At 38.8% G+C, this 12650-nt stretch overlaps 3 protein-coding genes across 4 annotated transcripts; 1 reads left to right on the top strand and 2 right to left on the bottom strand.

Moving 5' to 3' along the window:
* Window positions 1-37: 37 nt before the first annotated feature.
* On the bottom strand, window positions 38-6911 carry zbtb33 (zinc finger and BTB domain containing 33). 2 transcript variants are annotated; one of them, XM_044127843.1, is made up of 2 exons: window positions 6144-6911; window positions 38-3747 (listed from the first exon to the last, which is right to left on the bottom strand). In XM_044127843.1, the coding sequence occupies exon 2, from the start codon at window positions 3743-3745 to the stop codon at window positions 1994-1996; it is 1752 nt and encodes a 583-aa protein (XP_043983778.1). In that variant the 5' UTR covers window positions 3746-3747; window positions 6144-6911; the 3' UTR covers window positions 38-1993. The 2 variants fall into 2 exon arrangements, with proteins under 2 accessions (XP_043983778.1, XP_043983779.1); XM_044127844.1 differs by having other exon boundaries at window positions 1550-3747; window positions 6068-6911.
* Window positions 6912-7045: 134 nt separating this feature from the next.
* Window positions 7046-10934, top strand: LOC122837485 (NFKB activating protein). Its single transcript, XM_044127846.1, has 8 exons — window positions 7046-7635; window positions 8092-8172; window positions 8259-8323; window positions 8785-8880; window positions 8962-9004; window positions 9084-9275; window positions 9388-9537; window positions 10484-10934. Exons 1-8 carry the CDS (start codon window positions 7214-7216, stop codon window positions 10656-10658), a joined length of 1224 nt encoding a protein of 407 aa, XP_043983781.1. The 5' UTR covers window positions 7046-7213; the 3' UTR covers window positions 10659-10934.
* A 283-nt stretch (window positions 10935-11217) lies between these two features.
* ndufa1 (NADH:ubiquinone oxidoreductase subunit A1) lies at window positions 11218-12508 on the bottom strand. Its single transcript, XM_044127854.1, has 3 exons — window positions 12241-12508; window positions 12064-12153; window positions 11218-11333 (listed from the first exon to the last, which is right to left on the bottom strand). The coding sequence occupies exons 1-3, from the start codon at window positions 12340-12342 to the stop codon at window positions 11313-11315; spliced, it is 213 nt and encodes a 70-aa protein (XP_043983789.1). The 5' UTR covers window positions 12343-12508; the 3' UTR covers window positions 11218-11312.
* Window positions 12509-12650: the final 142 nt, after the last annotated feature.

Raw genomic sequence — 12650 nt, 5'->3', positions numbered from 1 at the left:
AAACTGTTTTTAAAAAATCACACAATGAAACATCACATCATAAACAGTAGTTAATCCATTTATTGAAAAACAATCTGTAGCATTTAATCTGAAAACAAGACAGATTGGTTTCAAGCTTTAGCTCTACCTAAACCTGCAAGAAGACGGTTCTAATTTCTGACATGATGTAAAAAAACAAACAAAAACAAAAAAACACCTGGAAATTTAAGTGCGAAATACTAATAAATCTCAGTTAAAATCCCTACCTTTACATTTAAAATAATACAAAACAAATCCATCTTACACTATGTAAGGAAGAAGCCCAATGAAACTGTACAAATTTTCCTGCCACAAGACCCAGATGTGGCAACAATGACATCATGAAAAAATATATTTTACAAAACAAAAAAATCCTAAAATTATCATCAGAAGGTCCTTCTATTAACAGGTGAAGCATTGAGTTGATTTAATATTTGAACAATCTTATTGCATTTAATAATTTGTATTTAACACATTTTCTTTAAGAACAAAAAAAACGCAGTAAAATACATTTATACGGGGCAAAAGACACAAAAGACGCCTGGATTGATAAAGAAATGAAACGGTTATTGAAACTGTCGTCGGTCAGCAGTGTTGAACCGTTTTAGACATCATGGCCTAAATGTTACAAATACATTCATCTCACATTTCAACATGAAACATGCTGTGATTAATAAAGATTTTTAAAAGTCTCATCTTTAACTTCTAGTAGAGTCAGTGAATTGAACGGCACATTATTCTGTTGGATGATCAAATCAACGTGAAATCAATGATTAACAGATTCAGATGTTACAGCAAAGTTTAACACCAAATTAATTTACCTGGAAGGAAACGCATGAGAGCGTGTGTGTGTGTGTGTGTGTGTGTGAGGGCGTGGGTGTGTGTGTGTGTGTGTGTGTGCGTGTGAGGGCGTGTGTGTGTGTGTGTGTGTGTGTGTGTGTGTGCTCTGACTTTTACAGTCAGGTGAGAAAAATGTTGAATAGTTTTCTAAAAGATACGTCATCTTTTATCATAATTTTCCAACAATACTGAGAAACGACTGGGCAAAGTTTCACATTTACAACAAAAGCTGAAAGTTCAAGCGGTTTTACCTCGACTCCTTTGAACCTTTAGAAACAAGAGAAAATAAATTAACACTTAGACTTTCCTAAAAGCCTTAAAGCTACAGGATGCAACTTCTAGATATAAAAAAAGTCTTTAAATATTTGTTAAAACTGTCACTGTCATGACACAGACAATCTGTCTTCTCACAGAAACACACTGTTCAGTCAGAAACAACCAATCAGAGCCAGGAGGAGGGGCTTAGCGCTGCCAATCACCTTCTCTGCTACGCTAACTGACTGATGGCACTTTTATATTTCGTTGTTCTTGTGACAATGACAATAAAGATTTATCTATCTCAATCTAACGCTTCTTCCCAATAGCAGAGCCCATTATGAATGCTAAGGCTAGTTAGCATGGTATGAGACAGACAAATCAATCTCTGTGCTGCTTTTGCCATCTGAAAAAATTTATCTAAAACAACCAGGAGGTGGGTGCAGAAGAGGATTAGAGCTGCTGGGAAAATTTTCTAAAAAATACTGGATTTATTTTCTCAAAATTTTGACTTTGATCTTTGTATCCTAAATTTTATTAGAATTTTGACTTTTTTATTTTCAGTGGCCCTAATCCTCTTCTGTAGGATCGTCTTAGCGCTGTCAATCAACTAGTCTACTTGCTGCTAAATGTGCTAATAGTGGAGAAACAACTCATCATTACAGGAAAACTGTTTCTCCACCATCTTTGGTGGTCATGCTAACTTGTTGACAGCTTTAACAAACATGCAAATTAACAGATTTTTAAAATAAAACTTGCATGCTGTAGCTTTAATTTGGGGTAGGATTAGATTTAATCACAAAACATGATCTGAATTGGAGGACGAGAACAGAGTTAGCGTAACCGAGAAGGCACAGGATATCCGGCGGACTGAGCGGCTCTACGGTGTGATGTACTCGAACTCCATGGGTCCCTGCGCCGGGGAGCTCATCGAAGGCGAATCGGATTCCGGCTGCAAGCGAGCGCCCGGCTCGGCGAACAGGTCGTCCCAGTACATCCCGCTCTGTGCCGAAGAGTGCATGGCCTCCATTTCAGAGGGGCTCATCTCCTGCATGCTGCCATCCTCCGATATGAACGGCGTTCCCGGCAGGTCGGTCACGTACGACTTCTTCTTCGACCTGCACGGCAGCAGGCGGTACAGGTTGTTGTCGCCGTCGTCTTTCTGCTTCCTGCCGCTCGGGTCCTGATTGTGGACTTGCTTGCAGTGGTGGGACAGAATCTGGTAGTTCTGGAACATGTCGTTGCACAGCAGGCACTGGTACCGCCTCTCACCCGTGTGGCACACTTCGTGTTTAGTTCTGTACTCCGCCAGGGCGAACACCTTGTTGCAGAAGCGACACGGGTACTTCTTCTCCCACGAGTGGGTGTTGAAGTGACGCCGCAGACTCGTGATGCACACATACGGGCGTTTGCACACGGCGCAAACGTAGAAAGTCTTCCCATCCATGATCAGCTCATAGTGATCGTCCAGCTCCATTTTGTTCTTCTTCCTGTTCGGACTGAGTGTCGGCGACAGCGGCGTCTGGTCAAAGGCCTTTTTGGGCGTCGCCATTAAAGCTCTTTTCCCTTTGTTGGGTTTTGATCCTCCTTCTCCTGGGTCTTCTTTCATTTGGACGATGTCGTACGTGTCCTCTCCGATGTTGGCGTAAACTTTACATCCGGATGAAAGTGAATCGATTTCCGTGCCGGTGTTGAGTGTCACTGTCTGTTTCGCCTCTATAGTTCCCTTGGCGCTGCTAGCAGAGACTCCGGAAACATCCAGAAGCCGTATTTTGGGATCGCCCTCCTGGGATGAAGCGGCGACTTGCTTCTTGTGGACTCCCAAGATGTCGGTGCTCTCACTGGTCGGCTCCGGTCTGAGGCTGCCTGGTTGGGCGTGCGTCACCGGGGAGTTACTCGAGCTGCGGTCCGGACTGTTCCCCTGACACTTTGCGCCGTTAGTTTTTGCCGTGGCAGCTGCTTTCCCTGCATCTGCCGCAACATGATTCGAATCTTCGCTTTGTTTGGGTTCAATGTTTTCCGATTCCACTTTTTCCAAATCGATGATGTCAGAAGGGTTGGCCTTGAGACTCGCCGCTCTGGTTTGAGCATCGGTGCAGGAGACGAACACTACATCGTCGCCCTCCTCCTCGCTTCCCGCGGGTTTCTTTGTCTGATTGAATTCCTCTGCGGAAATGGAGAAGGACTCCGTGATGACGGGCATAGTCTCCGGAGAGACATCGCTCTTACTTCCCGTCTCCTGGGACAAACCTGGCAGACCTTTCACTTGTGAGAGCGGCGAATGCAAGTTCGCAATAAACTTCACTCCCAGGATCTTTCCGGCGCGGATGAGTTCCTCCAGCATGTCGGAGCGGACGCGGACAATCCTGGAGCTGTAGATGTAGTTGAGGATGTGCTCAAAGATTTCTGGCTGGATGAAGTTGAGCTCGATGACTTGTCCGGCGACGGCAAAAAGCTGGTGAAAGTACGTGCTGGAGGCAGACAGGATTGTTTTGTGCGCTCTGAATTTCTTGTCCTGTATGATGATGGTGATGTCACAAAACAAGCCATTGCTCCGCTGCTCGTTCAGAGACTTGAGGACAGCTGCTGAATACTGCGTGTCGGTCGCAGATATCAGCTTTAGGCTTGGCATGGCTGCAGAAAGAGGGGAGGAAGAACCAAAAACAAAATAAAATCAGAGTCCAGTCTGTGTGGTCACCAGCTGTGTTTACATTAACCATAGAGATATACAAATTGAAATTCTGAAAAATCCATTTGCTTAATGGAAACTCACAATTTTTGCTAAAAAACAAAGTTTTGTCAAGATTGAGATTTTCAGCCGTAATGAAATGGAAAAAAATTTTCAAAACAGCAATAGAAACACTTTTTTGCACAATAGTCACATCATCAATAGCTAGGTGTTACTACTGGCGAAAACGACAGAGAAGACAACAGGAAGTAATAGGAGGAAGACGGTTTGCTTTTGTTTTTTTGGACAATGAGCAGCTGGATCCAGTTCTCACAGCATCGCACAGTTCACAGAAAGTCGTCATTCTAAAATGTTGAATCTTTAACTTTTCTGTAAAATCATTGACTACATTTTACCCAAAACATTGCATACGTAGCTGCTCCCAAATATCAGCAGCTTGTTGCGCCAACGCCTGAATAAGACGCCAACTTCTCTCATGTAACTATCGCTGCCACGACTTTTAAGGACTTAACCCATGAACCAGCTTATTCATGTGTGATTTTATTTTAATTTCTTGTTTAATGGAAACACCATAACTGTGAAATTATGTTTTTTAATGAACATTAGCAGAATATTGGCAAAGTTTTATAAATGCAGCTAGTTACAGCAACTTCTAATCCGTTTATTTTCCGGGAGCCTTAGTCATTTATTTCCACAGAATTAGAATAACTCCCCATGAAACAGATCTGAAATTATATCCAGAGTTCAATATAGAGAAAAATTTCAGTTCTTCTCACCTTCAACCATAAACTTAAATGTAACATTTTATTGGGATTTAATGAGATAGAACAAAACAACTAAGTACTGCTTAATGGTAAACATGTTCCAAATAATCAATTAAGCAAATGATAAACTAAAATAAGCTTAATTTCCATTCTGATTAACAATTTTTGAATGGGAAATTTGTTTGAATAAACATCAAAAACCAGTTTATTAATGGTTTCAATTGTGTTTATTTCTGTTTTCTTTTGTTTTTGGATGTCATGTTTTATTTTTGATAGTTATAGAGTGGTCTGTTCTTTAAAAAAAATTATGTTCATCAATCTTTGAGAGGGCAAACTTGCATTATTATCCCACTATCAATATATCACTTGAAAAGGGTCTCAAAACAACGTTATCGTTTATCACAATAACGTCTGGAAGAATGTATTGTTGTCACTGTAACAGGTCTATCTGGTACCACCATGTCACGTCCAGGGAATGTTCTGTTTAGAAAGATATGCAATGTCCGCATTTTACAAGTAGGGAAAACAGTTCAGCTTTGATCCAATCGCACAACTTGGTTTGTAGCAAACTGCAAACAGGAGCTCCTGTTGCTTTCATTCAACAATAGTTCTCGTCCTACCACTCTTGCATAAATGCTTGTTCAATATTCAAGCGATGGATTGAACAGATGTTCTAGTTTCAGATATGATTCTGTAACAGAACCATGCTTTAATTTTTATTGTGTTGTTTGTCCGCTAATGAGACCTTTACTGAACAGCTGTATTCCTACAGAATAAATTAAAAACAGGTGGAGTAACTACTAATTTACTGACATCTGAAGGCAATTTGGCTGCACTGGATTTTATTTAGGAATATCGGATAAAAAAAAAATGCGCATTTTTCTTTTCAGATCTTTCTTTGTAACAGAAAAATATATGACAAGCAAACATTGTTTGCCTTCCTCCTCGCTATTAGCAAAATCCAACTGACATCAATGAAACAGCGTTAAGTTCAAGAGGTATGAGTAGACATGTAAATGACCTACAGCTGTAAGGTCACTACAAATAATTATTTAAAAAGGAAGGACACAAGGAAATCATTTTACAGGCTGTTATGAAATGAAGGCGAACATATAATTATGTTTAAGAGCTTTTAGAGAACTAAAACAATGAGGTTGTCCACGCTACTGGTTGCTTAGTGATAGTACAGTTTTATCAATAAGACGGCAATTGCTAAATTTGAATTCGTACAAGATCATAGAAACTGCCTTTATTAACAACAGCCTATGTCGGTTTTATAAGTATTGTATAATTGGTCTGTAATGTATCTGTAACTAAATATTTAGTCGCTGCTGTTAGCATGCTAACAAAGGTAACGATGACTTCTCTTTAATGAAGAGGAAGCGCGGCCTGCTGCCTAGCATTCTGTTAGCATGGGGTTTTTTTAATTGCACAACACGGGTGAAGAAATCACGTAGTGTCTCTATTTTTATACACAAAAAAATGGTAATTAAATATTTACCTGCAACCCCGATGCCCGACCCAAATCTAAACCTGAAAGTTGTAAAAAAAAAAAAAGTTCTAGTATAAATAATTACCTTCGCTGCCGACTGACAACAGACCGGAAATTTCCTGCAGTCAGCTACACCACAGGAAGCACCGGGAGCCTTCAAAATAAAGGTACCTAAACTTGAGAATACTTTTCCAGTAAAAGAAAAAAAAGAAACAAAATGTTTTTATGAGGATATAATAGTTTATAGTTAAGTAGTTGAAACCACACACTATTTTATGATTTTGATTAAAACAACTGAAATTATTGTATTCATTGGATACCACTGTTTTGAATTATTTTTTGAAAAGGAAGAAAATACAATAAATAAACAAGTCAAAAGCATTAGACGTTTTCTGAAAGTTATGAATAAGGACAATATTAAAATCCACAGTGTTTTTAATAATGTCAAAGGACGAACCTGATTATATTTACTTTTGAACGCATTTATTCAGATGATGGTGCTATTGTGAATATAAAGAAAAAATATATATTTCATTCATTAACAATATTTAAAAAATCAGAAAGCAATCAAGATCAGCAGACTGCTCTAAAATGCTTTTAAGTATTTAGTTGTAAGATCTTTCTGACATTTCAAAGAGTATTACATAAATTAAATAGGTTTGATAAAGTTAACTAAAGGAAAGAGTTAATGTCTTTATATCTCTTTGTTCAGAATAAACATGGATTGAGCACATCAACAAGAGCGAGAAAATACTTAAAATATTTATTATTTTAAATATTCTAAGATATTCATAATGAAATAAGAGTCTTAGCATCATCTCCCTAAAATAATGGCCTAAGTTTCCCATGCCAAAAGTGTTTTTTTTTCTAAAAAATGTTTTGGTAAGAGGTGGTATATTTATTTATTCATTCATTCATTCATTCATTCATGCCAAAATCACTTTTGGGGAAAATGACATACGCAATTTACAGGACAGTAGGAACTATTGTTCGGTGGATTCGGGAGGCAGGGGGAACCTTTTAAGCGAGGGATCACTTTTCTTTTCCTGTTATGGATTGCGCACTAAAATAGAAAGCCATATCTCCTGTTTTACTCTCTGTTTTCATTTAAGTTTGTAACTTTATTAAGCTGTAAGTCCTCGGAGGTCAGACGGGATGCCTCTGTCTGACCGGTCCAGCTCCGACGGCGGCAGGGACTCTCAGAGTCCTCGGGCCCGGAGACCCCGTACTCGATCCCGCAGCCGAAACCGTAGCCGAGAGCGTAGCCTGTCTCCGGACAGCTTTGGACCCAAACTCCCGAAGCCCCGCAACAAGGAGAGGGAGCGAGAGGAGCGGGAGCGTCGTTTCAAAGAGGCGAGAAACATCCGGAGATTCCGCATCGGGAGTCCCGGTCGGAGCCGCTCCAGGTCCCGGTCCCGATCCCGGTCTCGGGATCGCCACAACAACAGCTCCAACAACAACCACGGCCACTGGTCCGAGCAACGCGATGGAAAACACGGCGGCTTCAAGGATGACTATTACTACCAGCAGCAGAGGGACGACGTCCAGAGGCAGAGGCAGGAGGCTTTCAATGCCAGGTAGAAAAAATCCAGTTCATCTTAACGAACAGCTGTTTCCTTGGTGATCTGTGGTTGCTTGACAACTGGAAGGTTGTAAGTTTGATTCCTGCTTCCGCCACACATCAACGTGAGCTTGGCATCTGATAGTTCATCTTCTTTACATTTGACGCCAAATTTGATCTGCTGCATTATTTATGCCAACGAACTGAACCCCCATAGCATGACTCTGCCACTACCATGTTTTACCGTGGTCCTGCTTTCTGTATATAGGTCTACATAATCATGACAATTACAACAGTTGTAATTGTAATTCCAGTTGACTTATAACCAAACCCTTTTTTTTTTACTTATTGAGAACTCTCTAATCTGTCTGCTGTGTTTTCATGAATATTTTTGTTCTCTCTAACAAAACTCTAGAAAACATAATTTATGTATATTTATATTTTCTGATATAAATGTGGTGATGCGTTCCAGGCGTCTACAGGAGCGGGAGCGGATCGGTGAGCTCGGTTGTCCTGAAGTCTGGGGATATTCTCCAAGAGTGAAAGAGCCAGAGTGAGTGAAGACAACCATCATCGATGTTCTTTATGTTTCTGCTTTGGAGGAACGTTTGTGTTAATAATGGCTTTCCTCTCCATCAGCTCTGATGAATTCACACCAGTTGAAGAAGATGAGAAAAACAGCAGCTCAGAATCCAGTTCAGAGGGTAGGAACCGTTTGAATGGAAATGAGATGATTTCTGATACAATTCCTATAAAAAGTATTTGCCCCCTTGGATGTTTTACACTTTTTGTTGCTTTCACAAATCAATAATGAGCAACAAAATCTGCCTTTTTTGTCTGACCTAATTTTGTTGAATTAGGTCAGAAACTTTTAATGGGGATGAATATTAACACAATCACTTATTTCATGCTAAATGCTTTTATTATTTTGTAGAAATCAGAGTCATTTGACACTAAAATTGTGGTAATTTGACCAAAATTAAAAAAAATTTTTGACAGAAATATTTCTGTCAAAAAAGCCAGCTTTTGTTTTTCCCGTGGCTGATTTATAAAAGCAATAAAAGAGTAAACCATCCAGTACCTGCAGATTGTATGTTGGAACACAACTTACCTGCAAATCTTGAGCACCTGTGTTTAACTCAGTTATTTTGTCTGTACTTAACAGAGGAAAAGAAGAAGAAGAAAAAGAAGAAGAAGAAGTCAAAGAAGAGAAAGACCAAGAAACATTCTGAGGACAGCGAGTTGGAATCAGATTCAGAAGGTGAAACATTTTAATTTCTTTACCCAACAAATCTGAACGTCTTATCACTTTTATAAGCTGAAATGTTTTTGTTTTCTACAGAAGAAGAAGTAAAGAAGAAGAAAAAGAAGAAGAAAAGTAAGAAGTAAGTTCTCATTTGCCAGACTAATAACGCTCTGGTACGTTTTTGTTGTGATCGATGAAACATCTCGATTTTGCTGCAGGTCAAAGAAGTCCAAGAAGAAGAAGGCGAAGAAGAGCCGGAAAGAGTCCAGTGACTCCAGCACCGAAGAGTCGGAGGAAGAGGAAGAGGAAACTGGCGGGCTGATGTGGGTGGAGAAAACCGGCGCTGATGAGAACATCGTTGGTCCGGAGGCGCCGCTCACTCACCTGTCACAGGATGACAAACCGCTGGAGTGAGTCTCTTCTTTTGCTTTCTCATTTTCCTTCAGATCTTTTGATCATGTAGCTTATTTCTTTGTGAGTTTCGTGTTTGTGAAACTCCCGTTGTTTTTTGTCTTCCTCCAGTTTCGGCCACGCCCTGCTGCCGGGTGAAGGTGCCGCCATGGCGGAGTACGTGAAGGCGGGCAAACGCATCCCTAGAAGAGGAGAAATCGGTCTGACCAGCGACGAAATTGCAAACTTTGAAAAGTCTGGTTACGTCATGAGCGGCAGCAGGTGAGCAAAATTTCTAAAGTAAATTAGAGCCGAGACGATTGTGATGAAGTGATTATTGAATAATTATCAACTAACACCAATACTGGAAAATACAGACTCTAAGAAGAGGCAATTTACTAAAAGAGCAATACACTAAGAGCCGTAATTAAGCCAAAACTTTTCAAAAATATAAATATATATTTAAAAAGAAAAACCCTTTTTGTGTGTAAAAAGGTTCAATCCAGACCTCCTCTAGTGAAAAAGTTTTAGCTTCAGAAGTATTTTTGATCAAATGATCAATAATTTACTAAAGGAATGTTAATGCATTTTAGGTAATAGTGATTTTTTTATTTTATTTTACGGTAAATAAGTGATTTATTTCTTGCATTTCTATGTATTTCTAATGTTGTATAAAATAAGATTAAGTGGTTAAATAAAAATCTGAAGAATGTGACAATTATTTTCAGATTAATCATCAGAATAATTGATAGAATAATCAGTTACTAAAATAATTTAGTTGCAGCCTGGTATGAATAGGAAACTTTTTCTACTTAGGAATAATACGAGGTGTTTTGACACACCAGAAATATTCCTCTGTGTAATATTTTTCTTGCAAACATTACGCTCTTCATAACTCAAACATGTTGTTCTATTACACTATTGACTATATATTACTAATAAATATATCTTATTGGAATAGACAAAATGTGAAGTGGGTGCAAAATGTATTTTGCAAAAAAGAAAAACTGAAAAGTGTGGCATACGTTTGTGTTCAGCTCCTGCTACATACACACACGTATTTATGTAAATAAAGTCAGGCTAGAGTGGTGCCCTTGGGGGCCCTAATCAGCCACTTAACTCACATATGTCTTGGACCGGCCATGTTTGCCCATATAACCATTCTTTTGCATTTTTCCATGCTTGTACCTTCTGCCACCCTGACATTTTATCTTTTTTCCTCCTGCAGACATCGTCGTATGGAGGCTGTGCGTCTGAGGAAGGAGAACCAGATCTACAGCGCGGATGAAAAGCGAGCTCTGGCCTCCTTCAACCAGGAGGAGAGGAGGAAACGCGAGAGCAAGATCCTGTCGAGTTTCAGAGAAATGGTGTACAGAAAAACCAAAGGCAAGGAGGAGAAGTGACTGTTGCTTAGTTTCCCTTCATCTGGAAGGATTTACTTTATCTTGTGGCTTAAAGTGTAATTTTTTATTTCTGAGAATGCTCCTAAATTCAGTTTTTCTTCTGTGAGGATGAATTTTAACAGAAATGTGTGAAAGTGAAGTCTAATTGTAATTTTTTTTTGTTTATTTCTTCTAATCTACATAAGCAGAAATAAAAACCTTTTATCTCCACTGTTCTGTTCTCGAAGTTGTACTGATAAAAACTCCTGAAAATAAATAAAAAATAATCTTACTGTAGATCTTCCTCTGAAATGTTCATGTAAAGATAACTGAAAACTACATGTTCACCTTTAACCTTTTTTGTACACTTAATATCAACAAAAGATATACACAAAAGAGCAACTGTGCTTCTACTAATCAGTACAGAGTGGAAATTATTAGATATGACAATATTTTATAAGTATTTTGTAGTTATGTTGGCATCAAGTAAATGCCTTTAAAAAATCTATTTAAAGTGCTAATCATTAAAATAGAATCTATGTAAAACTCATATAAATCTTGTTTTAAAAAAACAAAACACTTCCAGTGAGGAACAGTTTAATCACAAGTGATTTTTAAAAGACATTTATATATTTAATTTACAACATGGATGTTTCTGCTCTTCATAATCCTCAATTACTTGATGTTCTCGAGTCCCTGCAAAGGAAAAAGTCAGAAAAAATGTTATTGAGCTACAGTTTTAGTAATATTGATAGGAAAACTATAGGTTTGACTTCAATCACATAAAATCTACACATAATTTTGGATCTTCCTGAACCAAAAACATTTCAGTTAATTCTCTCCAACTGTAAATGAAATGTTGTACAATTCACCAGATAATATAAAGATTTGTACAAAAAAGAAAATTAAGTTATTTTAGTTTGTAAAATCTAAAAGTTAGAGCTCAGAGTTGATTAACCCAGTAAAGTACAGCAACACTGGTCATTGAGGATTTTTCCCCATTTTCACAAATTAAAGAAACTTCTTTCACTAACTGTGAGGATAATTATTTCTTACACTTATGATATAACTTTGGTTATATTTGACTGATAAGCGTTGATGCAGAACTGGAGGTAAATTATCATATAGTAAATGTTAAATAGCAATAAAACTGTCCGGGTTTGCAAGTTTTTAAAGAAACTCACCCCAATTTTAAATCCTAAAACGTCTCAAATACACCTAGAGTTTCAACACAACGTATTCAATTACATTGCCTGATATGCATTGTCATTTTAAATAGTGTATGCAAATATCTGGTTCAAATTGTTAGCTGCCAAGTCTTTGTGTGGCTTATTGGACTTTTTCCAAACATCTACCAGATAATAAAAGCACGTAAATAAACAATTTTCTTCGTTTTACTGATCTTTTTGATTTAAAACAGATTCACCTTGGAGTTAAAGTACTGATCCGTCCCCGACACTCTCTTGTCCCTCTCCATCAGATGCCACTGCCACGGACTCCGGGCGACCCTTTTCTCCTGCACGGGGATAAAACAGTTGCAGTCACACAAATTAAGGCAGATATTAGCTGCCAGACAGCAGCATCGGTCAGAGTCACCCTTCACCTTTCCTCCGTTAGTGAACTTATGGATGTGTGTGGTCACAATGCCCGGCATGATCATGCAGGCTGTCATGAGGCCGAAGGCGGGGAGGATTTCATACCACATCTTCCGTTACTTCCGTAACAACCAGAAACAAAGAAGAAGCAGCGAGGACAAAAGTCCTCCAAAAATATCAGGAAAATCTGTCTATTATGCTAACGCTGCTAACAAAATGTCGTCCGCTCTGCTCCGACTTCCGTAACCAGAAGGAATGATTTCCGGTATGAACTTTTCAAAATCAAAGCATCAAGAATCCTCTTTTTTTATGACAGTTATCAAGCAACGTTTAAATGTGCGTATCCGCCCCCTGCTGGAAGGAGTGTGGGACTCTCAATATACATCCCACACAGACAAAACATAGCAATGAATTTTAA

Source organism: Gambusia affinis, linkage group LG09 (genome assembly GCF_019740435.1).
Source record: "Gambusia affinis linkage group LG09, SWU_Gaff_1.0, whole genome shotgun sequence".
Lineage (NCBI taxonomy): Eukaryota > Metazoa > Chordata > Actinopteri > Cyprinodontiformes > Poeciliidae > Gambusia > Gambusia affinis.
The sequence above is the reverse complement of the archived record's forward strand: the minus strand, read 5'-3'. Positions and strand labels throughout refer to the sequence as shown.

What these genes read in the sequence shown, in the direction of transcription:
- LOC122837485 (XM_044127846.1), top strand. Translation starts at nt 7,214, where the DNA reads ATGCCTCTGTCTGACCGGTCCAGCTCCGACGGCGGCAGGGACTCTCAG. An exon ending in CAGGAGGCTTTCAATGCCAG is followed by an intron (nt 7,636 to 8,091) that starts GTAGAAAAAATC and finishes GATGCGTTCCAG; the next exon opens with GCGTCTACAGGAGCGGGAGC. An exon ending in CTCAGAATCCAGTTCAGAGG is followed by an intron (nt 8,324 to 8,784) that starts GTAGGAACCGTT and finishes TGTACTTAACAG; the next exon opens with AGGAAAAGAAGAAGAAGAAA.
- zbtb33 (XM_044127843.1), bottom strand. Translation starts at nt 3,745, where the DNA reads ATGCCAAGCCTAAAGCTGATATCTGCGACCGACACGCAGTATTCAGCA.
- ndufa1 (XM_044127854.1), bottom strand. Translation starts at nt 12,342, where the DNA reads ATGTGGTATGAAATCCTCCCCGCCTTCGGCCTCATGACAGCCTGCATG. An exon ending in AGTTCACTAACGGAGGAAAG is followed by an intron (nt 12,154 to 12,240) that starts GTGAAGGGTGAC and finishes ATCCCCGTGCAG; the next exon opens with GAGAAAAGGGTCGCCCGGAG. An exon ending in ATCAGTACTTTAACTCCAAG is followed by an intron (nt 11,334 to 12,063) that starts GTGAATCTGTTT and finishes TTTCCTTTGCAG; the next exon opens with GGACTCGAGAACATCAAGTA.